This window comes from Platalea leucorodia (genome assembly GCF_965183815.1).
Source record: "Platalea leucorodia genome assembly, chromosome: 6".
NCBI classification, from domain to species: domain Eukaryota; kingdom Metazoa; phylum Chordata; class Aves; order Pelecaniformes; family Threskiornithidae; genus Platalea; species Platalea leucorodia.
In genome coordinates this window covers 30,924,783-30,951,337 of record NC_138828.1, presented here as the reverse complement: position 1 = coordinate 30,951,337, position 26,555 = coordinate 30,924,783, and the positions used below count along the sequence as shown (strand labels likewise).

Genomic DNA, 26,555 nt, shown 5'->3' with positions numbered 1-26,555 from the left:
AAACGTGCTTAAAACCACTGCAAGTTTTTCAAGTGAAATTTGAATAACCTGACTGGAATTGTGTTGTCAAATTCAACCCCCTTTTAAACATGGCAAGAAATCTTAAAAAAATTATTCCAGAAACAACACTGAAGTGTAAGTTTCTTTCCTTGTTATGTGTTTGTTAAATCTAAGTGCCTTGGCTTGACACTTTGTTCTCTATAAATACTCTCAAGAAGAAGCCATTAAAAAAAAATTTTGTTCAATCCAAGACTTTTAGGATGGAGCTGGCCTCTGTGTTCTGAAGCTAGTATTGCATTTATCATCCTGAAATAAGTCTTTTAACAGAGCTGGACAGGACAACTTACTTCATGTGAAAAACGAAGGTTTTGGAAAACACTGAAGTTCAAACCAAAAGTCTTTTTTCCCCCTCCATATGTTTCACAGTAATCAAGATTTACTACATACTTTTTAGACTATCTGTGGTTTTAGCAGGTAGAGTACTCATTGAGGTAATCACTAATTAAGCTTTTTGCTTTGGTAAAAGTTCTTAAATTCTTTCACCATCTCCTTATTAGCTCATGTTAACCAGCTCCTCCCCTTGCCCCCCCGCGTAAACAGCAAGCCCAAATTAACTTCCGCAGGAAGCCTGCACCAGACGCTACTGCGACAGCTTCAAGGACAAAACACCTGCCATTTCCCACTGCACAGAGGTAAGATTTTAAGTCTCAGCATGACCTCCGGCACACATATATAACCATCTACAGTTCACCCATCATTCTTTCATCAAAATACATACTTTCTAATTACAGAAAATTATCACAGGACCATTATGGATGTACAAGAGACATATATAGTGGTCCAAACACGATTTCCATCTTCCATGTAATATTTTACTATCTCCTCCTTCCCTGACCCTCCCTCATCCACACCTCCTCGAGTTTTATAAAGCCTGGTGCCTTACATCTGACAAAACATCTTTCTAGTTGATCACATAAGTGATTTCAGTGGCTATGACTCCAAGACAAAGTAATAAGCATCAAATTAACACAATTACCAAAAAGGTGAGAGCAACACGTTTGTAAGCTTAGAAATATAAACCTTTACCTCAGTTGTAATGCTACTGGCAGCTGTATTTTAAGTATATCCAATTTTCCAGCAAAATGGTGTAAGCAAAAATCTTTGGTTAGCAAAGCATGAACTACAACTTCATCAACAAATTTCAGAACGTCATTTCAGTGAGGCATGCACTGTTAAAGAGAGCCCAGGTTTCTAAATTTCAAGCCAACTAGACTTTACAAGAAGTTCACTTTCATAGTTTAGAACCAGAACAAACCATGTCCAAACTACATATTCAAATTTTTATAAAAATTAAGGTTTAACATTTATTTTACATCTAGCTTTCCACATCCATGTGGGGACAAGGAATCAGAATGTACATAACTATAAGCAGTGCAAAAGTGGTGCCAGTGCGAAGTCACAGATGCACAATAAAGTGATAGTACAAGACTAGAGAAAATGAAGCTATGGATGTTAAGAATGGAGACCAAAAAAATCAAACAAGGAAAAATATGAAGGAAGAGGGCAGGAAAGAGGAGAGCCGGATGTTTAATAATGCCCTTGTTGCTGCAAAGAGAAACTAATGGCACAAGACAATGTTTCTTGTAGAACAAAAATCCAATAGCAATGAGTCTTTATTCACGTTTAGTCACCTGACATGAGGAAAGTGTCTGTTGCATTAAAATAGTCATCAATGTAAATGGCAGCATGGCTGAACAAGTCCTTTTCAAGGGTAACGAACATCCCACATAGTAAAGTCACTTCAACACAGCCTCATGACAATTCCCACATCAAAACAGTACTTTATTTTATATTTTTTTGCCTCATCATTACTCCCGCATTAAGATCTTTCAGCTGTCAAGTGTACAAGGTGAAGAAAAGGGTTCTCAGTCAGCAAACACAGGTGCATCAGGAAGTATCTCCGCAATACACCACTTCAGATCTGCTGGGTCCCAAGTCCATCCTTGAACGCTGGGCTCCCAGCACCAAGTGTAGCACGCTACTAAGGCTACACTGCTATGTTAGCTTATTAATTCTGCATACATCAGGCCGAACAATGTGTCAACCTGCAACAGACTGAGCATTATAACTGAAAATGGCAAAAGATTCACTCTATTGAACTTTACATCATTATTTGATGTTAAACAATGAGGCAAATCCCAACAGTATATACAAAAACCAGCTTTGCTTTTACAAAAGATTTTGTTTCCCATATTGATTAATCCAGGCAGCTAACTCATTGGTTTATGCAACTTTATTGAAGAAAATAAATCAATTACTAGTAGAGCTATTAGTTGATCACTCATCCATTGACAACTTGCATCATTTATTCAGTGCTATATTAAACAGTGTTTTGGAAGACAGATTAACTAATAGCTCCAAGCCTCCTAACAAAATTTAAATGAATTACAAAAATGTTCTTCGACCCTATTTTGGAATACAAGGGATGTTTGACTTCCAATTTCCATTCTCTGTAAAACAAGAACTGGTCATTCCTTTATTGACATGCATAAGATACATCACATTTTCTGTTCTGCTGATGCTATAGATTCAGTACCAATTCTCCAGACACATCAGTTATGAGCAAAAGCATATAATAAAACCTCAGTTCTCTAACACTGGAAGGTTTGGAACAAGATGGATGTTGCTACAGCAATGTTACTTCTTTGATGGGAGAAAACTGAACATCCATCTCCCCTCCCCCCTTCAGGTGATATCTTCAGTATCTGTTAGAGCAGTGAGGAATGTTTGTTTGTTTTTAATCTCATAACCAAGTTAGAATGAAGACATTGGCCACATAATACACATGCTCCATTAAAAAAAAAAAAAAAAAATCTGAATCTTGGGCAATTGTTCTTGTGTAACTACTTTACAGATTCTAAAAGCAGTTATTGTCCAAAGCTGGAAGAACTAAAGTCTTCTCAGATGAGCATGTGCATGAATGGAAGGAGGTAAACAAAAAAATAAAAAAGATGAGGTCTGATAGGGGAGCAGCCGGATAAGAAAATCAAAAAAGGAACAGTAATTTAAAGTTTATTCCAGCTATAATGCAGGTTATTCTGACTTTAAGGTAGCATCACATGGCATACTTCTGAGTCCATTCCCGAGATATTCTGTTGTACCTGCAAACAAAACCAGGAACTGAATTAGTGTCAGCATGAAAATGACAATTTCCTAAACAGTTAAGTATCACTTTATCCCCATCTCCCTATTCTCTTCACACTAAGAGGAGTCTCTTTCTATACTAAGATATACTTACTGAAAAAAACTGAACAAAATCCCTGTCTAGACTAACCAGGATATTATCTAATTTATATGAAACACTTCTAATTCAAGACAAGCAGATTTGCTAGAAGTCTGTTGTGAAAAACTACTGAAGGGGAAGGAATAGAGACCACCTGGGGTGGGAGACGCAAGGGGAGCGTTTTGTTTAACTACTGTCCTTAGGTAAAGATTACAGAGTATCACATGCCATAAGTAAAGATTACTTGGTTAATAATATCATTGGATACAGAATGTCACATTTTCCATTTTAGAGTAAAACAACACTAAGCACTTCTTCACACTTAATATTCTCTTTCCACATGAATATACTGCCCAAACAATTTTTAAAAAGACATTAAAAGAATATTTAAGTACACTACTTCCACAGGAATTGAGCTGACAATTAGTTTGTACTTAACTCCATGCTTGTCAGTAAGAAGTTAATTTTCAACTATACAAGCAGAACATAATCCCCATACGTTTTCCTAGTTTATAGGTAGAAGACAGACACTGCTTAATAATAAAAAGTTGAAATTTAGATTGTCGAAATTCACCCATGTCTATGCATGAGGTCTTGCTATAGGGCAACACTTTTAACAAAATTCTGACAAAATCTGGGTAAATACTTACCAGAACAAGTTGACAAGCTGGCTCAAAACTTGATAATTATTTCATACTATCATTTTTTTTTTTTGGCCATGCAAGAGCAGTATCTGTGAGAAATAGTGACTAGCCAATACATTTCACACTAACCACAGATCAAGCTGTTAAATATCTAAGTTCAGTAACTGGTGCATCCATTATCTGTTAGTTAATCCAGTGCCTTAGAGCATGCAGCACCCAAGTGCTGACAAGTTTCCATTTTGTTAAATGCACCATAATGTGCAGATATTCTTACCCTACAGCATAGCGTATTTCTCTGTCCACTCTCTTGCTAACCTATTGTACCTAATTGGACAAGTATATTTAGCATTAATATAGATATAAAAAAACAAACAAAAAGTCTACTTCATATAATTCTATCTGTGCAAAATGTTAAAAACACATAAAAAAAAAGTTGTTTAAACACAGATAGGAAAAAAGTTGTGAAGCCTTTTTTCAAGGGGAGCACCAAAATTAAAGGCCAAGCTGCTACCAAAAGAAAGCACCAAAATAAAAAACGCTATCTCTTCCTCAACAGGAAGATCTAACTATATTCTGTTTATGCATGGTAAGCAAAAAGCTGGGCAATACATACTTTAAAATCCTGCCACACATATGAGAAAAAGATAGTCTCCTTCACCCACAAAACTTCAAAGATACTAAGCCCCTTTGCTTTTCAATTACGCACTACCAAGAGTAGGTACTACTTTGACACACAAGTTTTCTCCATCCCAGATTTTCACAAAAGGCTCACTCAACACAACTGCTGTCTGACAACACACTCTTACAAAGTTTGTTAAAATATTAGTCTTACGCAACTCTGTACTTACTTGTCTCTGTCTGTTTTATAGATACGTGCAATCTCTGGCACTAGTGGGTCATCTGGATTTGGATCACATAACAGTGAACAAATGGATAAGAGAACTGTAAAGAAAAAAAAATTCTCAATAGCAAAACAGGAGCGACAATCTCAGAAACAACGGAGCACAGATATCTGCATTAGCACAATGCTGGCACAGGAGAGAACATAAAAAACATTTTCCTGATAAACTGCCAGAATAAATTTGTAACCCACTCTAAATAAAAAGCCCAGAATGACTTAGAAGTTCGTAAGAACTATTTGTTTCCTATTTCCCAATACTTACAGCTGTCAGTAAGCACACGAGAACAGCACTGTTGTCCCCTGCACTATGACGCAATGCAGCAGCCAACAAAAGCATGTTGTTATGTGTTCTGAGGACCAGCGCATTCCGTGGTTTTAATCACTAGAACTATAACTTCTTCGAGTTTTTTTTTTTTTTAAAAATCAGACTGAATTCTTTCTCTGTTGTATGTAAGGTAGCAATACCCTGGTCTACACTGATAAAACTACACATATGTTGTAAAATAAAGGAGTAACACTGTTGTAGGCAGCTATGAGGACTTCCTCCTCTACTCTCACAGCAGCTTTGAAAGAAAAACAATACTGACAGCATTAAAATGTAGGGAATCCACATTCAAATCAGAAACCTACTCCTTGGGCAGACAGGAATTACAAGTTCTATAGACAGAGGAGCACTTTGATGGATCTTTTGAAGCCACAGCGACCAATGGCTTTGAGGCAAAACAAAATTTGATCATCGTGAAAACATTTGCGAATTAACTGTTATTTACTATAGTAAAATGAGAAAAGCTACAAAGCTTCTATTGCAGCACAACATCAATTTATCCTGAAGTAGAATCAGTAAGCTTCGTTCATAAAGTAATGTAATACAATGCCAGTGCACAGTGGCAGAAAGCAACATGTATCAATACCAGTTTTCTTTTATTCATCTACCAGAGATCTGCCAGTATAACTCTGCATGTAATTCTAGACACACTCAGTCAAAGAACTATGCAGATTTCATTATATACTGAAGCAAATAAATGGCCAGACAAGGCCTTAAACAGCCATGTAGCAGAAGGTGTTAGAAAAAACAAATACACATTAAAAACACAGTAAGATATCATTATCAAATTGGCAAAACACAGGCTAGAATGAGTAAGGGAAATCAACAGACGGGTAAGAACTCAAGACAACCAAAGCTAAAAGCACAGTATTCGACACCAGATGGAAACAATTGTCCTTCACAAAAGTTACCTTTAGAAATAGTTAAAGCAGGAGACCACTGTGATCTTAGAATATCAAGACAAATGCTGCCATTACTGTTAATATTTGGATGATAGATTCTTGTTGTAAATGCAACCTGCAACAAAAAAAAAAAATATGAAGAGTGTGTTTCGTTCTATGATGACAATGACGTCGCCCTTTCTTCTCAGTCAAGCTATTAGTCAACTCAATTTACTCTAAAAGAAAAGGATGAAGCAGTTAAACTGCATCAAATTCATGGAAATGCACCCAAGCCACACCCTCTCAGTTTCCAATTACCAGGCACTCTTTCAAACAGAGAGAGGGCAAGCATGAGGCTGTGTTTTAATCACAGGTGCCTGCAACACAAAGACGACACTCAATAGAAGTGCCTGAACCACAGTAACACTGCTATCACAGAGCTAAAGAACTTCAAACATTGCAGTCACTCCAAGTGTGCACCTTCATATTGACTGAAAATTGGAAGACAATGCTAGTGGCTGATAAAGCTACAAAAAAAGCGTATTTTGCAATTACTGCCAAATTATAACAGACACCATCTTCACTGATTTTAGGCACTCAGCAAGTTAATCCCTATCCATAGTGTCACATTCCTATAGACCAACCCAAACAGCTACACTGTAATACTTGACAGTCCCCTCAGCAAGAATTCTATTATAGTAACACAAAGCTAATGAGTTTTCCTATCAATTAAGAAAAACAGAAATAAAACCAAACATTCCAAGACATTCAGAATTCACATATATGAATTTGCTCCTAAAATATATGCTGCCACACCCATTCTTGTGGCAGAGAGGGACCTAGCCATCTAATATACTGTAAGAATACGTAAAAAGAAGTGAGAACTTGACGATATTACAACACAGATGCTGACAATTTCTGTCCTGTACTTGGTTCTTTAAAGAGCACTGGTGTCACAAATGAGAACACAATACTTACCTTAGGTGGTTTGAAAGGGTAGTCTGTAGGAAAGTGAATTGTCAAGAAGAATACACCACCCTGATATGGACTGTCATTCTGTCAAAGCAAACAAATAATTCTCCTATTATCATCGTTAGGACTAAATATCACTGAAGATGTTGTTTTTAAATGAATAAAAGCAGAGGAAATTTGTTTAAACAACTGAACTATTTAATCCTAGAGATGCAATTAAAATTCAATTACTACTTCCTAAGGTAAGCAATACAGATCACATACAGGTCACTTTCTGCGTGGGCCTCTCCGAGCTAATGCTTCATAGAAAACAGCTTCTCTGACAATCCACTCAGGACAACTTGGCAAAAGCATCCAAACGGCTCTGAGACAGCTCCAAGAAGTAATGTTAACAGAGCAGAGGTCCTGTCAGGTTCAAAATCCTCAAGTTCCGTGTTTGGAGCTTACTTATTACTACCACCCAAGTTTACAGTGGCCATGGGGAGCTCTAAGGGCCTCCTATTCCCTCCTAAATTCAGTCCTTGGCTTAGGCATTGCTCAGCCCTGCAGAAAACCTACAAATACCCAGCTAACTCCTTGTTCCTTGCAAAAAAAAAAAAAAAAAAAAAAAAAAAAAATCCAAAACCAAACCAAACCAAAAAAACCAACCCTACCAGCACCACCAAACAAACAAAAAAAACCCCATCAAGATTAAAGTGAATTTTTCCTCCCTTTCTGTGTTAGAAATTCACTGTAATCTAGTATGGAAGAGTATTTTACATTTCCCTGCTCCAAGGAAACAATTATGGGGATAATTCATTCAAGCATTAACTATTAGCAGTAAAGCAACATGTGGATGTAAAAAAGCTGACAGTAAACAGAGAATAAATGGAGTGATTAAATAGGGATTGCATAAGTTACTAGTTACGAGCAGACAGATACAATAAGTTTTTACTTGAAACTACAACTATATTTCTGAAATAGAGCTAACAATTTCATTGTTTAACCTGAAGACTACAATGCTTTTAATTCCGGATTCAGGGCTAGGAAAAAATGAATTTGAGACACACAGAGTACACTTCTGAATTATTTGTAAATTGAATTTTCACATTAATTGCAGTAACATTTCACCAATGTAAGGAAATAACTACATCTTACTTAGTTAAATACCAGAAAATGAAATTCTGCAACACAAGACAAGGGACTTAAACCTGAAAAGACGTAGGTTATACCCTATCCAATCTCTGCTGAAAACCTAGCAATCAAGATATAACCTCTTGTATTTGGTCAATAGATACTATGTGAGGCCTTGAGGAGCCAGAAAGCAACCCTTTTACTGCACATATTCTGGGGATACATTTTAGCAATTACAGAAACCCCTCTTAGAATGTGTTAAACCAATGGAAGCTCTCTTACATCTATCTAAGAAAAATCACAGCCTGTGTAATACCCTCTTGCAGAGGTGGAAGGCCAGATGATTGGCTCCACAATCCTCATCTGTTATTAAGGGCACTAAGCAACACCACAGGAGCACTAGAACTACTAACACCACACTTCTGTCAGGATACTGCCCAGTCTTGAAACAGGAATGCAGACCTTTTGGCACCACAAAAAGCATATGGGAAAACAGGAGCTGTACATTATTAAACTAGAAGGGGAAGCTAAAAATAAAAATCCCAATTTAAACTCAACTAATGTTTAATACCATATAACCATGCAGACACCAGCCATGTAAAATCATACTCGCTATAGCGCAGAACATTCCTTGCCATTTAAGCATGAATATAACTATTAAACAATTCTATCCTTTTGAGGCACTTAGTTACAATCAATGGGGACCAGGGACTTTGGAATGGAGAGCCATTTTTCCAGTCAGATGAACCTCTAATAAGCACATTTTCCATAGCGATCTCCTACCACCACAACTTGTAGCTATTCAATTCAGCATCACTGATATTTAATTCCTACTCTGTAGCCTCACCAGAAGCATCACGTTGTGGCTGCAGGTCTACTGGCATCCAATATTTGTCTTCTCAAGTTACAGAAGGTTTTGTTTTCTAAATATAGATAACCAGCCCTGAGAACTCCAGATGTCAAGTGTTTGCAGGTTACATTTTCTGTAAAGGCAAACATTTGCCTTCTCTATTTTAACAAGGAAAAAGTCACATTCAGGTTTCAGATGCTTATTGAACAAGACTTTTTTCCTCCAGTCATAACTGGAACCTCACATTTCAGCGACTTTTTCCCTTTATTCCTAAAAGTATTCAAGATCTCAGTACACGACACCAGACCAAATAAGGATTCCCTGTTCTGTTCTAAGATCCACACAAAAGCATCCCAACTAATTCCTGACACTGGGACCAGCTCCTAGTACAAAGTTCATGCTAGATTCAAACTTCAGAAAAAGTTAAATGCAAACAAAGTTTTAGGTATTAAGTGACAATGCCTAACACTGCTCTAGAGATCATTTCAGCTGAAATGTATGTCCTCATAAAACATTCCAGCAATAAAATAATAATCAGACTGATTTTTTCTCCTCCTTCATTTTCTGTTACTATAAGGAATACCTCTAGAACGAAAGCCTGATAAGGGGAGTTAAAAAAAGTAAAACAAAAACCCCCATAGTTTCCTCCTGAATAAGAACTATTAGTTTAATATTACATCACAAGAATTAGAATACTTACAGGTCCCATAATTGTGGCTTGCCAATGAAACACTACAAAAGAAAAACTCCGCATTATTATCTATGCATGATGATAAGTTTGAGTTAGCAGAGCAAAACATAAAACTTAAGGTTACTTACTGTCATCTCCAACGGGACCTGCTGAACACTGTGCTGGAGGATCACGGGCTAAGTCACTAAGTTCCTTTAAGAGAAAAAGAACAAACAAAAAAAACTGTTCAGAGAAGAATGCTAATGAACTCAGTCATTTTCACTTCCTGTCCAGCAAAAACCTTTAACAGTTTTTCCATATACAAACACAGAAGAATGTGCCATAACAACTATTAGAACCACTAAACAGTATCAAAATTGTCTTTGTAAAAGACAACCACAAAAACCAGCTATGAAGGTAAACAGCTACAATGACTATGCTTTTCCAAATAAATATCACAACTGTAAAGACACCCCTGCTGAAGAAGGAACAGAAAGGAGGACACAAGAACAGAACAGGACACAGAGACAGAGGCTGAAGTGGGCAAAGTCTAACCACCTTCTGATCAAGATTTTCAAGGATTCAGTCTTAGCTAGAGAAGCTTGAAGTGGGAAGAGAGAAAGCTGTTGATGAGTATTCATGAAACAGAAAGCACTATGTTTGTCACATCTGACAATGAAACTCGGAACAGAAAGAGAAAAAGAAAACCAACACAGAAACTCAGTTTCGTTTTCCCCACTACCTTCAGCAGGGATATATCTTGCATAGATTAAAGTAGACAGGAAAATTAAAGTGGCTGACAAGTGCTGGAATCAGGCAAAATATCTGTATTTTTTATTTTAAACTTCACATTTAAGACAATTATGTCTTTAAAATTCTGAATAACTGACCTGCAGAAACAGTTCCCTCCATCCCCCATTACAGAGGGAATGAGAACAGAAACTTCAGATGGAGGATTCCTTGTGTCATAACAAGATTGCTGTGACGAATCAAAGCAGCTCAGCATTAATTTGTTTAAACGCTCTGCAAGTTACTTGTTTGGACAGTGTCTTTTAAAATTAAATTTATACTTTCAGTTCAAGTATGTAACAGATACTTTCCCTCTTCCCTGCTCTCTTTTGAATCTAAAAATGGCTTTAAGAGCTTCTATAAATCTGCACTTGTCAAGGCATCTATAAGTCATGAGAAAGGGGAAAACCTGCAGTCCATCTCCCATATATTAACAGTTGCACACAAGTTATTTTGCTACAAGTCTATACAAGCCATTAAAACCAGAACTTTCCATTACTTTGTCAGACATTTAAGAAACCCAGGCATACCCATTACGCTGGAAACACACACATATTTGGACCAAACAGCTAACTCTTTTGCCTGGGAAGATCCTAGTGTACATCCTCTAAGTTTCACAAATTCTGCACTTGATTGAAATTTAGTAAGTGTAAGCCAACACAAAATGAGGAAAAAACAATTACATTCCCTGTAACTTAAACACCTTGTTCTTTGATAAGACAATAGCTTCTGCAAACACAGAGAGAATAACACTACTTCAACACGTAGAAGTCCATACATTGAAAAAAACCCCAAAAATCACACATACAAAAAAAAAAAAAAAAAAAAAAAACAAAACCCCAAAAAACACCCAAGAAAACTCAGTCCGACATTTCCCCTCCCTACACATGCTAATTTTAATGAACTTGCCAATTAACCAGATTTCAGTTTTGCACTGGAATCAGACTGTTTTGTAAAGCAGAATTGTATCAGTTTTGATAAGCAAGGGCACAATGAAGTTAATGTTATGGTTCACTTCACTGCTGCTGTTGTTTAGAAGCATGGGCAACAGCTCTTTCCAGATCATCACAGTAAATCCATTTAGAGTGCATTTCTCTACACTCCCCGCTTATTATTGGGGGTCCCCGTGACAGACTTATTTCTGCCATGAAATATCACTTACTGCATCCATATGTTGTTCAGCACCCTCCAGAAAAATGTTTAAGTTAGATTTATATTATCCATGTAAGGCAAACAAGAAATGTAAACGAACCTTCAGATAGAAAGCTTTTTTAATTTTCAGGGTGGTTTTTTTTTTCCCCATTTAACAAATACAGCAGGTTTTGTTAATGAGGCTTATTTCTCATCTAAATATATTTTCCAGTTCTAAGAATGATCAATCATTTTCAAAATCTGAGAGAAAAAAAGATATTTTGTCCCTTAAAAGAAGCTGTAGCTACAGAATAAGCAGAAAGACACAAATGTTACCATTTTAATGTAGTTGTGTAGTTATTACTGGATTATTTGATTTAATTGGGGAAGAAGATCAGATCCTATTTTTTAAAACTATCACAGGGACTAAGAACTATGAACAGGCTCTTCATGCAGTTTATGAAAATTATAAAAATTATAAAAATTAGCAGCATGAAGACAAGGACAAGAAAAGATCAGCATAAAGCGGACTGTCAGAGGTATGTGCATTAGACTGGAGAGCTCTTCAAAAGGCACTACTATCTTCAGAGAAACAAGAAATCAGTACTCAAGATAAAAATAAGGTATTTTAACACAGCAGGAAAATTAGAGTATATCAATAATTCAACTAGGAAAAGCAAATGTAAGTAGGATTGCAAATGTAAGTCAAATACTAAGTTTAGTAAGTTCCGGTGAAAAAATTTGTGCAAGAAACCTCCAGTAACATTAAGAATAATTTACAAGCTGAAACACATGAGTTTGAATATTCCAGTCTCCAGTCGTTTCAAAATACATGTCCATACAGAGTTACCCCTTTTAAGCACTTGAACCGTTCTAGAGAACAAACGCACACTGATTTTCATAAGCTAAAGGACTGAAGTTTTGTCTGGCCCAAAACACTTTAGTAAAAAAACCAAATTGTGCTAAACAAAGCAGTTCAAAATACAGATAAGGTTAGGAACACGATACACCACTTAGCATTTCAACCACAGAACAAGTAATTTACCCACTAAATTCAGAAAGAAGAAAACCTGAGGCGGCACACGTATTTGCTTCTCTTAGGTACATGGTCAGGCAAGTGATGTTTGTAGTAGAGCTGTTTGCTTCAGCAGAGGTGAGGTGTTGTGGAAGAACTCGGGCAAACATGAAACAAACCCTGGCAGGCTTTGCCTGCTTACAGTAACGCCAGGCCTATCTCGCCTCCCCGTTCAGCGTGCGACACAAGAGGAGGGAGGCTTTTTGCAACAAGGGAGCGGAAAGTTCTGTGTAACTTTAAAAAGTGCCTCCTTCTGAAAGTTACAACTCTGCTGAATCCAACAGGCAAACTGGAATAACTGGAAACTAAACAAGCAGAGGCACATGGGCTGTGATATCTGGCGCACAGTTGAAGCATTTCATTCAAGGAAAGGGAGGAGCTTTTTTTTTTTTTTTTTTTTTTTTTTTAAAAGCTTCCCACTCAGCACCAGAAATGCAAACTGACCTTCCTCCTCAGCTTAGCAATCAAGAGCAACTATTCTGTAACAGGGAAATATTTAATCTGAAAAATATTTCTGACATCAAAACTAAGCTTCATCATTCCCATGAGCTGATTAAAAAAATAATTATTAAGAAATCAGCTCATAATTGTTCCCCTGCTTTCGCCCATTTCTCACCAAGAAGGTAAAGACCATGTTAAGTTTCAGAGTTTAACTAGTATTTTAGAATTAAAAAATGTTCCCAAGCATTGTTCTGTTAAAATTCTACATACAAGGGCTTTATGCTTCTAATATTCCTTCTGCTGCAACACTTACTATCTCCAACTATGTCTCCTTTTAGTTTACATTCAGTTTCAGTAGTGCTTTCCTTTGTCAAGAGGTACCAAGCTACATCCCAAACTTTCTTAAAAATCCCTGAAGCAGAACCCACATTTTCCCGGAGTCAGTTTTTCACTTTACAAGTGGCTTGAGAAAAAAACCCATAAATTCCCAAGAAGCAAACTCCAAAGACTTCACATAGAAACAATAAGCCAAATCTGGTTCAGAGTGATGTGTTATATGCCTATCGGAAAGGATTAGTCTTGAATTACAACCGTGACTAGTAGTCTCTGGCACTGCCAGAGGTTTCCGGTATAGCTCCAGCATATCACCATTTCTGTGTCCCAGTTTCCAAATATAAAGTTGTGATAGTTCCTGCCTCTCCACGAGGATGATTAGTCACTTAGCATTTTACAGATTTAAACACTGTTTAAGGAGTGAGCGCCAATGCTACCGTTAGAGGACAACGGCAATGTAGCATATATGAGAAGCAATACATGTACAATTTTGCAACAGAGTTTTGGAGAACAGAGAGAACTGGAAATACAGCAACAGCACCCGTCACTGCAACAGACAGACCTGCTTTAACACAAATTCAGCACCATGGTCTTCTGCCAGTTTCACGTTAAGTCTGCAGCAAGATGTAGTTTTATTGCTGAAACGGTCCCATTTTTAATCTTCTCTCTTCTCTTTCTCTATAAATTCATCCAAAAGCTAACCAAAAAATAAACCAGTATTTTCAAGAAAAAATGCTTATAAAAACTAATCAGCTTGCTTTGCACAAATATTATCATAATGAACATAGAAAATATAGCTTATGCTTCAAGTGATGATGTAAAACATTGACGTGAGTGCGAATGCAGGCCTACAATCCTATTATAAACCACAGAAGTGTCTTTTTTTTTTGACAGAAAAGCTGCTAAAAAACCCTCAAACAACTCCTCTCTGCCAGCTCTTTAAAAGATTAAAGAAGTCATTTAAAGCATGAAGAAAATTTAAAGAATGACAAGGGATACCTCATCCAAATATGCAGGAGCAGGACAGTGAATGAAAATATTTAAGGGAACTAGCTCCTTTTCTCACAGAAGCTTTCAGGTCTCAGCAAATTCAGTAAGAAATGACAGCCTGATGCCTACCAAGCTGCCTTCTTGCAAGGTACCAAATAGAGCAGCATCAGCCTCGGTTCCTTTTCTCCCCATTTGTCAGAATTCATACTCCCTGTGGCACAACTGCTACATTTTTCTAGTTTAAGCTGGAAATAGCCAGGGCTTATTTTTAATGATAGTAGCAGCTGACTTACATACAGAGTGGCAGAAGATCACTCCCACCAGAGTGACAGAAGATCACTCATTTTCCGCCACAGGCATAAACTCATAGTTAGATTTAATACTGGTTTGTAACACAATTATTTGTTAAAAATCATATGTTGCAGCTTTCTGCTTTGTAGTCAAGAAAGCATAATGGAAAAAATGGGGTTAATTTGCTTTAAGTTTCCAGACAGTAACTTGTTCCACCTTGGTGGGCATGAAAGGTGATATGCAGTTAAATCAGAAGTTTAAATAAAAAAATTAAATAAAAAATAAAAAAAATTAAAAAACACGCAAAAAAAAAATCAACATTTATTAGTTTGAGTGCTTGCCTAATGTTGTGTGTCAAACAGGATATTTCAAACTCTAAGCATCCAAAAATTCATCACTGCATTAGTCTTACTCATTAGCTCACAGCTGAAAACAGGTTTAAAAAAAGAAGGAAGGATTGGAAGCAGCTATAAAGGGAGGGGAAGAACATTTAAGCCTGTTTGAAGATTAAGAAGTGTCAACCAGCAAAGAACTACTGCCTCATCCCACACACCTGCATCTGCAACATTCGTTTCAGCATGAAAATTAATTACCCCTGGAAGCAGAAAATAACAGTTTGAAAGAACACTGGATGTGGATTTCTAAGCTGAAGAAATAAATGGCACAATACACATCACAAGGCAAGTGTAACCAGCAGAAAATTATCAGTTTCAAACAAGCTGGCCTTTTGGCTAACACTTAATAAATGGATAAAAACAATGTATAATGCCAGTGCATAACACACAAAGATGTAGGTTCCTGTCATTTAAAAAAAAATACTTTAGAGCAAATATGCAGAGAAAACACATGAAGAGCAGTCACAGAAAACAGTGAGGGCCAGAGAACACAACAGTTTTTAAGAAACCCAAAACATGACCAGGAATGTAACAGTTGTGATTGTCCCTATCTTGATTATTCTGCTCGTTCTATTTTTCATGGTTCTCCTTTCTCAAACCTTTACTACTAATTTTTTCAGGCTACACACTGCATATCGTTTGTGCATTGTCTAGCAACAATATCATAATGGCATATTAAAAGACAAACACAGAAATATTCATGTTTTAAGCCTCACATTCAAGGAAGGAAATGCCAGACTGCTGTGCAACTGTAATTAAGTCACTTTGTGTGCTTGGACTGTGATACGAACTACTCGGATGACTACACACCACCTTTTCAAAGAACCTACCTTTCAGTACCCAAGCCCTTTGTAAATGAGACTATTGTCTACAGCTCTTCTCATGTGTTCTGAAATTTGGAAGGTGTACAATGTAGGTAATGGTTTTCGGCAAATTTCAGCATTACCACAGCTAAAATGGCTCTCTATTGTATTCCAGCCTTTCGCAGAGTTCCCCTCTAGCGGGACAGATCCAACTGGAAAAGCAGCTCAGTTACCAACTTCGCTTTCCTGGTCACTCACCAAAGGCATTCAGAAAAAAATTAGAAAAAAGGTGGCAACTACACGGCTATAGTTGTGCCTTGAACTCAAAGGTATGGCTTGTTTCCCCCCAAAGTAATCAAAACCCACAACAGGCATAGTACTCAAGATGAAGAGAAATTGACTGCTTTACACACCTCAGTTCTGAGGTATTATAACAATTACCATTCCCTGAAAATAACAGAGCTATTAAAACACATATGCTCAGTGTGGGATGAGGGCTGTGCACATTGACTACAATACACTGAAGGGGAAGTATGAAGTGAAGCACTGGTTAACTACCTATGCATTCGATGATAACCGGGTATTTTAATTCTGGCATTTCCAAGCTTTTGAACACTCAACCCTGAAACTTAGCCTACTTTTCACTTGGAGGTTTTTCCTGCAAGAGCTACACTGATCTTTGGTTCTGTAACCCAGGACTACAATGCAGCCCTCAGAAAAGAAGGTAGGTAGTGTCAATGGGCCACAAGACAAGCAGCAAGATGCACCCAGCTAAATGAAACAGAATGACTGGGAATCTAAGGGACAGATTAAATTCAATATAGACAAATGTGAAGTAACGCACTTGGAAAGAAGTTTATATGCAAAGTAAGGCACTCTGGCCTGATGGCTACCATTCAGGAATGAGATTTTGGCATTGTGATAGACAATTTCATATAAATGCTAGCTTAACACTCATTAGATGCTGGGGTTTGGCAGCATGATGCGAGAGCCTTCCAACAGGCTGCCCCGCAGCTTGTCAAGGACGCAGTAACATACAGCAGAACCTCAGCCACCAGCATTTGACACATCAACCAGAAGCAGCATCTCTACGTCCACTGCCCTGGACTTGACGTGACGGAGGCCTCCTGGAGTTTGCCAAGCCTACACAAACAACAACTTTGGGGACTGGCGGCATACAGGACAAGTTTCTGTAGAAATCACAGGCGGCCTTAATTGGGCACTTAACCTTGGTAAGTCTGCACTTTCTAAATAAAGGCACAAGAACTCTCCATGTTTTCAAGGAAATGTATGGAAAGGAGGATTACATAACAGAAAGTTATCGAATTAATGTTCTAACAAATAACACCACATCTGTAATTACTGTGAATTCATTGTTTAGATGTAATCTGATATATTATTCTGAAATTTAATTATTTATCCTAACGAACTCTAAAAATCAGCTCTCCTTTTAAAAAGCTGTCTTGACTTCTACCAGCCTGTTTTGTATGAATCCAAAGATGCATGTGAAAGCTATTGCAATATACCACAGGGGTATATTCTATGAACACAACTATGTGGGGATGATTATACTAGCTTATCTACAGCTGTACAATTACCGTATCATATTATGCTATTGTGTATAACTACCCTTCATAATGGTTCAGTGTTTTGAACAGCTAGCGGTAGAGATGCAAAACTAAGGCCCTGTCTACAGGATTAGGTACAGTTACACACAAAATCAGCTCACACTGAGCCAACAGAGTGTAAAAAAAATTTTTAAAAAATCAAAAACTGTTTCTGGAGTGCAGCTGCTCTTACAGTTGAGTTCCACCTCAGCTATCTAGAGAACACTGATGTCCACAAGGGTCTTTGAAAAGCAGGGAGAAGAAAAAGAAAAAAAAAAGATGATGAAGGAACAAGTGTTTAAAAGCATATTCATGAACAGACTGCAACCTGAATTAAGGGAATGGAAGGGAGCCACTGCTCATCTGGCAAATTGTCCTTCAGGAGATTGTCCTATATTATTCAAGGCAAGAAGAAATTAAGGCTAAAAGGAAAAACAAAGTTTTCAGTTATCTGACTTAGAGAATTATCTGGCATTCTTACTCAAACAGGCCAGCAAAGGTTGGGAAATATTGCCTTAGACGCTCCTATTTAATAGCAACCTAAAAGAGCTCTTGGAAGAGCTCACAGAAGTGATGAGCACCTGGCCAATCTAACTCCAGGTTACAGAGGAAGCTCACTATAAAGTTAACTGAGCACTTAACACAATCCTCATGCCCTCCATCAGGAAGACCTAAAGCACTTTAGCATCTGCACTCAGTTCAGCTTACAACTCTGGTGTCCAGATGCTTGTGGAAAGGATTAAATATTTGTCTCCTCCTTTTTTTACTGGGCCCTAACATTTGCAAAGCAGTCTGCAATCGTCCCATCTTGCTTTCTTAAAACCAGAATAAAAAAAACCATCACAATTACACTGGAAAAAACTGCAGGAGATCTTGAAGATGTCTAGCATATCACGCATCTCAAAGGGATGAGGTTCAGAACAAAGGCTTTCTTTCATTTTAATTTAAACTTAAAACAAAATTTCAATACTGAAGTTTACTGTCGGTAAGAAGGCTCTGAACAATGTTTAAGCAAAATAAAAAAAAAAATTCCCTCTATGTATTTAGCTTTCAGTCCTGAATCCTGCAATGCTCTATTTGGCTCATTTTTCAGTATTAAACCTTGTCTACATCCAAGTGTTTTACGAAGAGTTGCCAAAGGCATAAACACCAATTTAAACTTGTGAATGTAATTTTAACTAATTTTTTTTGCAAGGCTTCCCCAGCACAACCTACCACATTCAATGTATCAGATCAGTGCCCCATAAAAAGCCCACTGAACAGAAAAGTTTTTTTTAAAAAAAGCTCCTGTACTTTCCATTTAGAGTTTGAGGTGTTAAATTTAGATTCAAGAAGTTTACAAAACTGTCCAGCATGTGCAACTCAACACAGTTTAAGACTCTCTTCTGATAAAGCCAGCTTGACAAAAAGCAACCACACATAGAAACGCACTACTGACTGCAATCATACATACATTCTCACTGCTGCTTTCAGTCCTTACTCTATTTTTTCTGCATATTATACCAGCAGGTCACCACATCACATCAGTCACAGAAGAAAATGCATGCCTGCAACTCAGCCTTTTCGATGTAAGCTACAGCATCTTAGCCTAAACGCTCAACAAGAGTCAGCTTATACTGAGATATCAGACCTAATGCTGAAGTGCAGACCACACGTTCCCATCTGCCAGCTCTGATGCCCAGGGGAGGGACCTAGACAAGAACACAGGGCAGACAGTTGAAGTGGCAAAACCTTAATATTTGCAACAGAAAGATTTATCGGAGATCGTTTATCAATGCCCTAATCTGAATTACACAAAAGCTCTACCCTTGTCCACTACTCCTTACCAGCTGTCACTTGACATCTCAGACAAGGTTGAGAACCTCCATCCTCTCTCTCCTTCAACAGTTCAACCCAGTAGACGCAGAGAAAACATCCACGGGTAGGGGATGATGCCAGGCTAAAGGTAGCCCCCACAAGGAACAGAGATGCCTTTGGCAAGAGGCAGTTTACTGCTCTGTATTCAACAGCTGCTATGTACAGCTGTTTACCTCCTTCCCCTATCCTCTGCCCATTAATCTGTGAGCGCAAAGAAAGGCATTAGCGCTTCAGAGCTGGTTACGGACTGGGGGGGGGGGGGGGGGCGGTTGAAGGGAGCTCATTCTGCAGAGTTCTGCATCAGCTCTTTTGTAGAAGAAATTCACGCAGGGAATAATAGCAAAAGCATTGGCTTACTTTCAAAAACAGATCTTTAAAAGCTGCAATGATCGTAAAGAAAATGATGGCTGGACAACCTTTTTACCCTGTACATTATCCCACCCCAAATCCTTAACATACTGGAGAACTCTGTTTTTAAGGTATGCAAGAAGTACCCATCTAATGGAATATTGATCTCAAGTTCTCTAAATTACTTAAGTGAGTTTACGATCCCCTTCTCCCCCCATTCCAATGCACACATTTAAAGATCTATGCTGACTGGGAACTTGTTTCACAAGCACAGTGCCCAATTAACAGGAGAAATCTTTAAGTTACTGCAGTCCAAACTTTCTAGTTAAGGAAGCATCAATCTTCCTCTCTCATAAAAAATGACCAGTTCTTAAAACACATCCAAGACCTTAATAGTAAATGCTGGACTTGAATACAGTATCAAACCTACCCAATGAAGAAGCATTATTTCCATTTTAATGATATTCATTTCGTAGTATAAATGTCACTTATGACTATTCAGATAAGCTAAATCTTAAACAGAATTTAAGCGATGACAGCTTTCAGCTGATGCTGAATAATTTTATTCTTACTTTTAAAAACCACTCTTGTTCTTCGATACTAGTGCTTCCCAAACTCCATTACTGACACATCACGATTTAAAATCAACCACTGCTTTCTGGCTCAACTTGACTCTTCTAACCACTGAGTGCCATAGTTGCACTGCATTAGCTACTTGAGGCAAGACTTAGTCTACCCTGGATACTCAAAATAGTTAAGGTGAATTAACTGAAGTAAAAAAGGTAATTCAATACATACAGAGAGCATTCACAAAGGTTTAAAGCATTTTAACTAAGCTTACATCAACTGCATTTCATTAGCTAGTTAATCTTAACTTTCTGAGCCCCTAAACAGACAAATCCAGACTTATTTCTAGACATTCATTCAAAGCATAAGATCAATCACGTAACTTCAAGTTATTTAACTATTCTGAATAAGCCCAGCACACTAAATCCAAGACTACCTGCAAAAATAGCGTATTTTACGTTTCCTCTAGAGAAGAAAACTTAATTCCAAACAGTTTTTTTCTAGTTAAGCTAATTTTTAAAAATTTCATACCAAGTTCAAGACAACAGAGTAGCAGTTTAAAACAAAACTGATAAGCAGGCTTTATAACACTTTAACCGAATCACCTCTACAAAAGCTACACCTTTGGTTAAACTAATGCAGATTTCCATGCTGCCTTCATCGCTGCGTATTACATCCAATGTCTGAAAAATATTACGGATATCTCCAGGGTTAGTAGCATTTCTTATTATGAGCATCTGGAGGAGTGGGGTTAAAGTTGCAATTAATTATACATCTAGGAACAGCGCTGGAGGCTACAGCCTTGAGGAAAATAGTTATTTAGTCTCCACTCCACCACTGTCAATGGAAGCCTTCTATCTGTACTCAGGTAGCAATAAATGGTTTTGTCACCTTCAGCCTTTAGCTTCCAGGACACCAAGATCCACTTACGATTTTCTAATAAAATACCCCGACGTAATGATGCTGGCTTGTGCTATGCTTAAGTAAATGGACATAAAACACAGCAGGCACAAGTTTTCTTAAGGATTTCACAGATGAGACATTTCATGCATACATCTCCTGTATTAATTCTATTTTTAGCCTACCAAGATGATCACCACTTAGGCCTTTTATACTACCTCGCTTTAATGGATGCGTATGGCAATGATAAAATGGATGTGTATCAATGACATAACGTTCCCAAGTTTTCTCAATTTTATGCATTCCCAATTCCTTACTCCTACACAAATGTTTCCCTACGACCAGATCATCATCATTTGAACCGGAAGCACCGACACGCCGCAGCAATTACGGGATGTGCGTTTAGAGGGTGCCACTCAACAGTTCAGACCAAGACAACATACCACAAGCACGTATCAAGCATTTAGATACAAGGTCATAAATCAACATGAATTTGTTCCATTGCCTTTATGATAATTTGGGAAAATTTTCATCCTCAGGAAAGGAAACAGTTAAAATTAAGGTGTAGGTTCACATTATTCCATGGCAAAATCCCTCACTGGTAATAAAACAACTGCCACTCTTGTGCAAAGCAAGCCGTATCAATACAAGCAGAGTTTTACCAATCAAATGCAGGCTACCCTCAGGGCAGATGGCACAGATACGAGGAGCTCCAGCATAACATAATCTTTCTGGGACTGGCTGTGTACCTGACAACTACTTCAGTTTGAAGAGAGCTTTATAAAGCGTGTTCTAGAAGTAGATAACCCAACACATAACACACGAATACTCATATGCTTTTATTCCCAAGCCAAAAGTAGAATTTGCCAGTTGTGTATCAAGTAGGAGTTGCTGTATTCTGAATGTGTAACACACTTCAGATTACATTTACACACACTAACACAGTCTGAAAGTCTGATTTACCCAATACAAAAAAGAATTTTATTTTGCTTTATACATCAAGTGCACAAAGAGGGGGTCAGCCAAATAGACTGAAAATACCTTTGCTGGTGCGTTTGGGATGTCATCTGCTGCAGGAGACAATGAATTCTAGCCCTGACAGGTACCACCACAAGTCAGACTAAATCAGCTATGTGTGATTACAATGTTCTGAGGTCCTGGTCTCTCTTTAGCCTGTTCTGATCTAGTGCCAACAACATACTACAAGGAAGCAGAGAGTTTCAAGGTCTGATCTGTGACCTTACGATTGGAAGACAGGGGATCCCAGCTCACCAGTGACCAAGTGCCATTCTCTGGCTTCACCGGTTCGCACGATTAAAATCCAAATTCACAACCACCTTGTTGCAAAATCGGCCCTGCTATTTTTGGATTTCAGCCTCAATCCCAGTAAATGTTCGTACTGGAAACCATGCTTGGGAAGAAAGCAACTCGCAAGCAATGGTTTCAGTCTAGCAAAACATCACTTTCCAGGTCAGCAAAACCAAAGTCAAAACTGTAAACCCTATGTGAATTTGGAAGTGTATCTCGTAGCATGGTGTCATTAAATTGATTAAAAATAGCACCTTCCAAGAAAAAAAACAACCCAAACCAAAAAAACAAAACCAAAACAAACGAAAAAAAAAGAACCCTAACCCAACCGTCTCACCAATCCTAAACTCTAGCATGGGGTAAAGGAAGAAGCTTGCTACTACACAGTGCCATAGAGCGTAAGGAACAATACAGGACAAGAGACTGCACACAACAGGCCAGAACCTTGAAGTCAAAGGGATGACTTATTGATTCAAGAGTCATGCTGAATCGTTTTAAGGCTTCGACCACCAGATTACTACCTAAGTGGGGGTTTGCCTTGGTTTATATTTGACAATAAATTCTTACCTGCAGTGCCTGAGTGTGTTTCATAAGCATGAGTTGATGACAAAGCATACCAGGGAGTATCCTAGCTGTGTTTCAACTCAAGTGATATCATCCACTAATACAGGGGAACAAGTTCTGATGGCAGACTCAAAAGGAATTGTTTTGAAATTGTTGTGAGAGCGTAGCCATAATTCGAAGACAATTCATTTAGCTGGCATTAATCCAGAACAGATTTAAAAATCTTTAGGGGTAACAGAACTATCCTTTCACTTAATAAATTATAAATAACCTCATTTGGACTAAAATACGCCCACAAGCACTGCCACAGAGATGTGAAATTACAGTACGACTAATAGGTGGCAAACTTTATCCACCGCCTATAAAAAGGGTTTTGTGCACCGAAGTTTAGTTCGCCGATTTCAGGACACGCTGACTTTCTGCCATCTTGGCAGGCTACGAGATGACCAAGAAACTCCTCTCCGCTCTGGAAAGACGTAAACGCTCCACGTAGCTCGCGTAGGAGCACAGATCAACCGCGACTTCCCGGTAACGCCACTGCGCTCCCACCGCGTTTGCAATTACATCCCAGCCATTCCCACACCCCAAGCGCCGCCGCCGAGAAACCCTAAAGCTGCCCAAGCGCTGCCTCACGTCGGGAGCCTTCCTCCCTGGGAGAGGTTTTTTTAAAAAAAAAAAAAAAGAGGAAAAAAAAGAAACAAAAACAAAAAAAACCCCCAAAAACTTTCATCACCTCGGCATTTTTTCCGAGTTAGCCGCGAAGTTACTCCACCCGGCTCCGATTGTGCAACGGGGCGGCGGCGGCGGCGCGGTGCGCGCTCCCGCCCGGCGCGGGGGGCGAGGCGCGGCGGCAGGCGATCCCCGGGCGGCGGGAGGGCCGAGCCGGCCCCGGGGCGGAGGGGGGGGAGCGCGGGGAGAGGACGGCACCGCGGCAGCTGCTCCGGAGCCGACGGGAGCGCGGACGTGCGTGTGTGTGTGTGTCATGTTATTGCAGAAAGCGAGAGATCCCGGAAAGAGCCCGAACTAGGCGAACCCGCCGCCATCTTACAATGCGGGAAAGAAGTTGCACGCCAGAGGGGAGAGACCGGCCCGAGAGGCCGGCTGCCTGCCCCGGGGAGGGCCGCGATCGGACCGAAAGCCCCTCCGGCACACACCGACCGGCACCATCCGGGCCGGCCGGCGGCGGAGGGGCAGCGGCGGCGACGACACCGCCGCGCCGGGGAGGCTCCGGGTTGCGCTGACATTTGAGCGTCCCCGGGAGCTGCCGCTCCCCGCCCGCGGGAGCGCCGCCGCCCGCGCCCCGGCCCCAACCGAGCCCCCCCACGCCCGCCCCGCCCTCCGGGGCCCCGGCCAACCCCCGAGGTCCCGGGCCTAGGCTCGGGGAGAGCGGCCTCACCGCCCCGGCCGGGCCGCGGCCTCGCCGGAAGGAGCCGGCCGCTGCCCGGACTCGCTCCGCCGGCCTCCCGCCTCCCCCGGCTGGCGCAGCCCCGAAGCCGTGCCCCCCTCCTCCCGGGGCGGGGGTGCGGGGGGGAGGAAAAAAGCCAAAATAATTAAAAAAAAAAAAAAAAAAAAGACGGGAGCGGGGAGGGGGGGGGAACGGGGGGCAGGCGGAGGAGGAGCCGCGGCGCTCACCTTGTTGATGCGTTTCAGCGCCATTGTGTGCGAGTGCCGCCGCCGCCGGGCCCGTCTGTGCGCCGCGGTGACTCCGCGCTCCGCTCGCGCCGAGGGGGGGCCGGGAGGGAGGGAGCAAGCGAGGAGGAGGAGGAGGAGGAGGAGGTGGGGGAGGAAGGCGGAGAGGGGGGAGGGGGCAGCTGCGCTTCTCCTTCCTCCGGAAACAGCCGAGGGGGGCGCCCGACCGGAGCGCGGCGGCCGCCCGGAGTCCTGCCTGCCTGCGGGCAGCAAGGCCGTGCGCCGGGGAGGCTGCCGGGGGAGCGCTCCGCCCGCCGCGCCGCGCCGCTTCGCCGCCTCCCGTCACCGCCGGGAGGAGGAAGGGGGTGTGGGGGGGAGCCGAGAGGCGCCGCCCGCCCGAGAGAGAGGGCGAGAGAGCCCAGCACCGCCGCCGCCGCTGGCCAGGCCCAGACGCGGCGGGAGGGCGGGAGGCGGAGCCGGCGGGGCGGGGCGGGGCGGGACACGCCGCCGCCAGCCGCCCCCCCCCGCGGGCGAGGGGGGAAGGGGCGGGGCAAGCGCGGCCGGGCAGACCGGGCGCATGCGCCGCCCGCGCGTCCTGTGGCCCGACCCCGCCGAGGCAGGGGGGCGATCTCGCGAGCGGTCGGCGCGAGTGTCGCGCCGGCGCGCGGGGAGGGCGGGGCCGGGGAAGGAAGGTTCTGGGGCTGCCCACGGGCGCCCCGGGGAGGGCAGCGCAGCGCAGCGGTGCCGCTTCCTGCCGCCGCCCGAGCGGCGCTGATCGGGGCTTGCGTTGCGGCGCGTGGGGCGCGGGCCCGCGGCAGCCCCCTGGGCGCGGCGGCGCGCAGCGCTGACGGTGAGCCCCCGCCCTGCCGCCGCCGCCCTCCCACGAAATGGCGGCGGCCGGATCTACATCCCCGCGCTGACGCGGCGGCGCGGTATCCCTCCGCCCGTTAACCGGCCTCCCCAGCTGCCTGTCAGTGCCAGAGGGTGTCACCGGGAGGGGCGGCTGGCTCGCCCGCCCGCGGCCTTGCGTCGGACCCCGTGCTCGGCCTCGGAGGCGCTTTCCGCCCCTCGCGGCCCTGGTTTCCTCGCCTGTCCCGGTGTCAGCGTGGCTGCGCGGCGGGCGGCTGGGAAGGGACAAGTGCGAGCGGCGGCGCGGATCGGCGGGTTCCTCCGCCCCGAAGAAATAACACCAAGGCTCTCCCACCCCGTGCCGCCGCGGGGCCCGGCGGGACGCGGAGCGCCTGGGAGCGGAGCGAGGGGGGCGCCTCGGCAGGGGAGCGGGGGCCCGAAAGCAAAGGGGCTTGCACCTATCGCCGCGGTGCCAGCGATACCGCTGAAAGCCTGCTCTGGCCCGGGAGCGGAGCAGCACCAACACGGAGCGCGGGCCTGGTGCGAGAGCCGTGGGCCGGGAAACTTTGTTGTTGTAGTGTATTGAAACCTACAACTGAACCAAACGGAGTTTCTCGGTATAGGGGAAAAAAACACCACCAAAGGGAAGATACAGTAACACAGACTGTCAGCGCAAGGGCCAGGGTCATCAAATGATGTTTTAATTTGCCGTGATACTTTCTGCGACACTTCTAGCTCCTTGGAGGCTTTTATTTTGTGCAGCACAGGTCAACAAATCACTCTCAGCGAGGCTCTTTTTTTCTCATAGTAATGAATTGCGTAGCTGTATGCGTAGTTGTGTACGTGGGGAAGGACTCCTGCTCTGCTTCCGTGAAGTAACGAGCAGAGAAAGATTGCCAGGCTGCCTTTCCGCTGGAATGAGGGGCTATATCGTATTAATAACCATGGCATTTGCTGACCAGGGAGTATGGGTACGTAATGAGCTAAAGCCATTGCACTGAACTGAGTTTGCATTCATTATAGTGCCTTTATTGCACTT

At 41.5% G+C, this 26,555-nt stretch overlaps 1 protein-coding gene across 2 annotated transcripts; it reads right to left on the bottom strand.

The window, feature by feature from the left end:
* Positions 1–1,432: 1,432 nt before the first annotated feature.
* UBE2D3 (ubiquitin conjugating enzyme E2 D3) lies at positions 1,433–25,050 on the bottom strand. 2 transcript variants are annotated; one of them, XM_082316279.1, is made up of 7 exons: positions 23,772–23,794; positions 9,789–9,852; positions 9,670–9,701; positions 7,013–7,090; positions 6,065–6,170; positions 4,776–4,869; positions 1,433–3,161 (listed from the first exon to the last, which is right to left on the bottom strand). In XM_082316279.1, coding segments are annotated over exons 2-7 (357 nt in total). In that variant the 5' UTR covers positions 9,790–9,852; positions 23,772–23,794; the 3' UTR covers positions 1,433–3,115. The 2 variants fall into 2 exon arrangements, with proteins under 2 accessions (XP_082172405.1, XP_082172404.1); XM_082316278.1 differs by lacking the exon at positions 23,772–23,794 and adding an exon at positions 24,671–25,050 and having other exon boundaries at positions 1,436–3,161.
* Positions 25,051–26,555: the final 1,505 nt, after the last annotated feature.

What these genes read in the sequence shown, in the direction of transcription:
- UBE2D3 (XM_082316278.1), bottom strand. Translation starts at nt 24,694, where the DNA reads ATGGCGCTGAAACGCATCAACAAG. An exon ending in ACCCTTTCAAACCACCTAAG is followed by an intron (nt 6,171 to 7,012) that starts GTAAGTATTGTG and finishes TTTTTGTTGCAG; the next exon opens with GTTGCATTTACAACAAGAAT. An exon ending in TATAAAACAGACAGAGACAA is followed by an intron (nt 3,162 to 4,775) that starts GTAAGTACAGAG and finishes TTTTGTTTGCAG; the next exon opens with GTACAACAGAATATCTCGGG.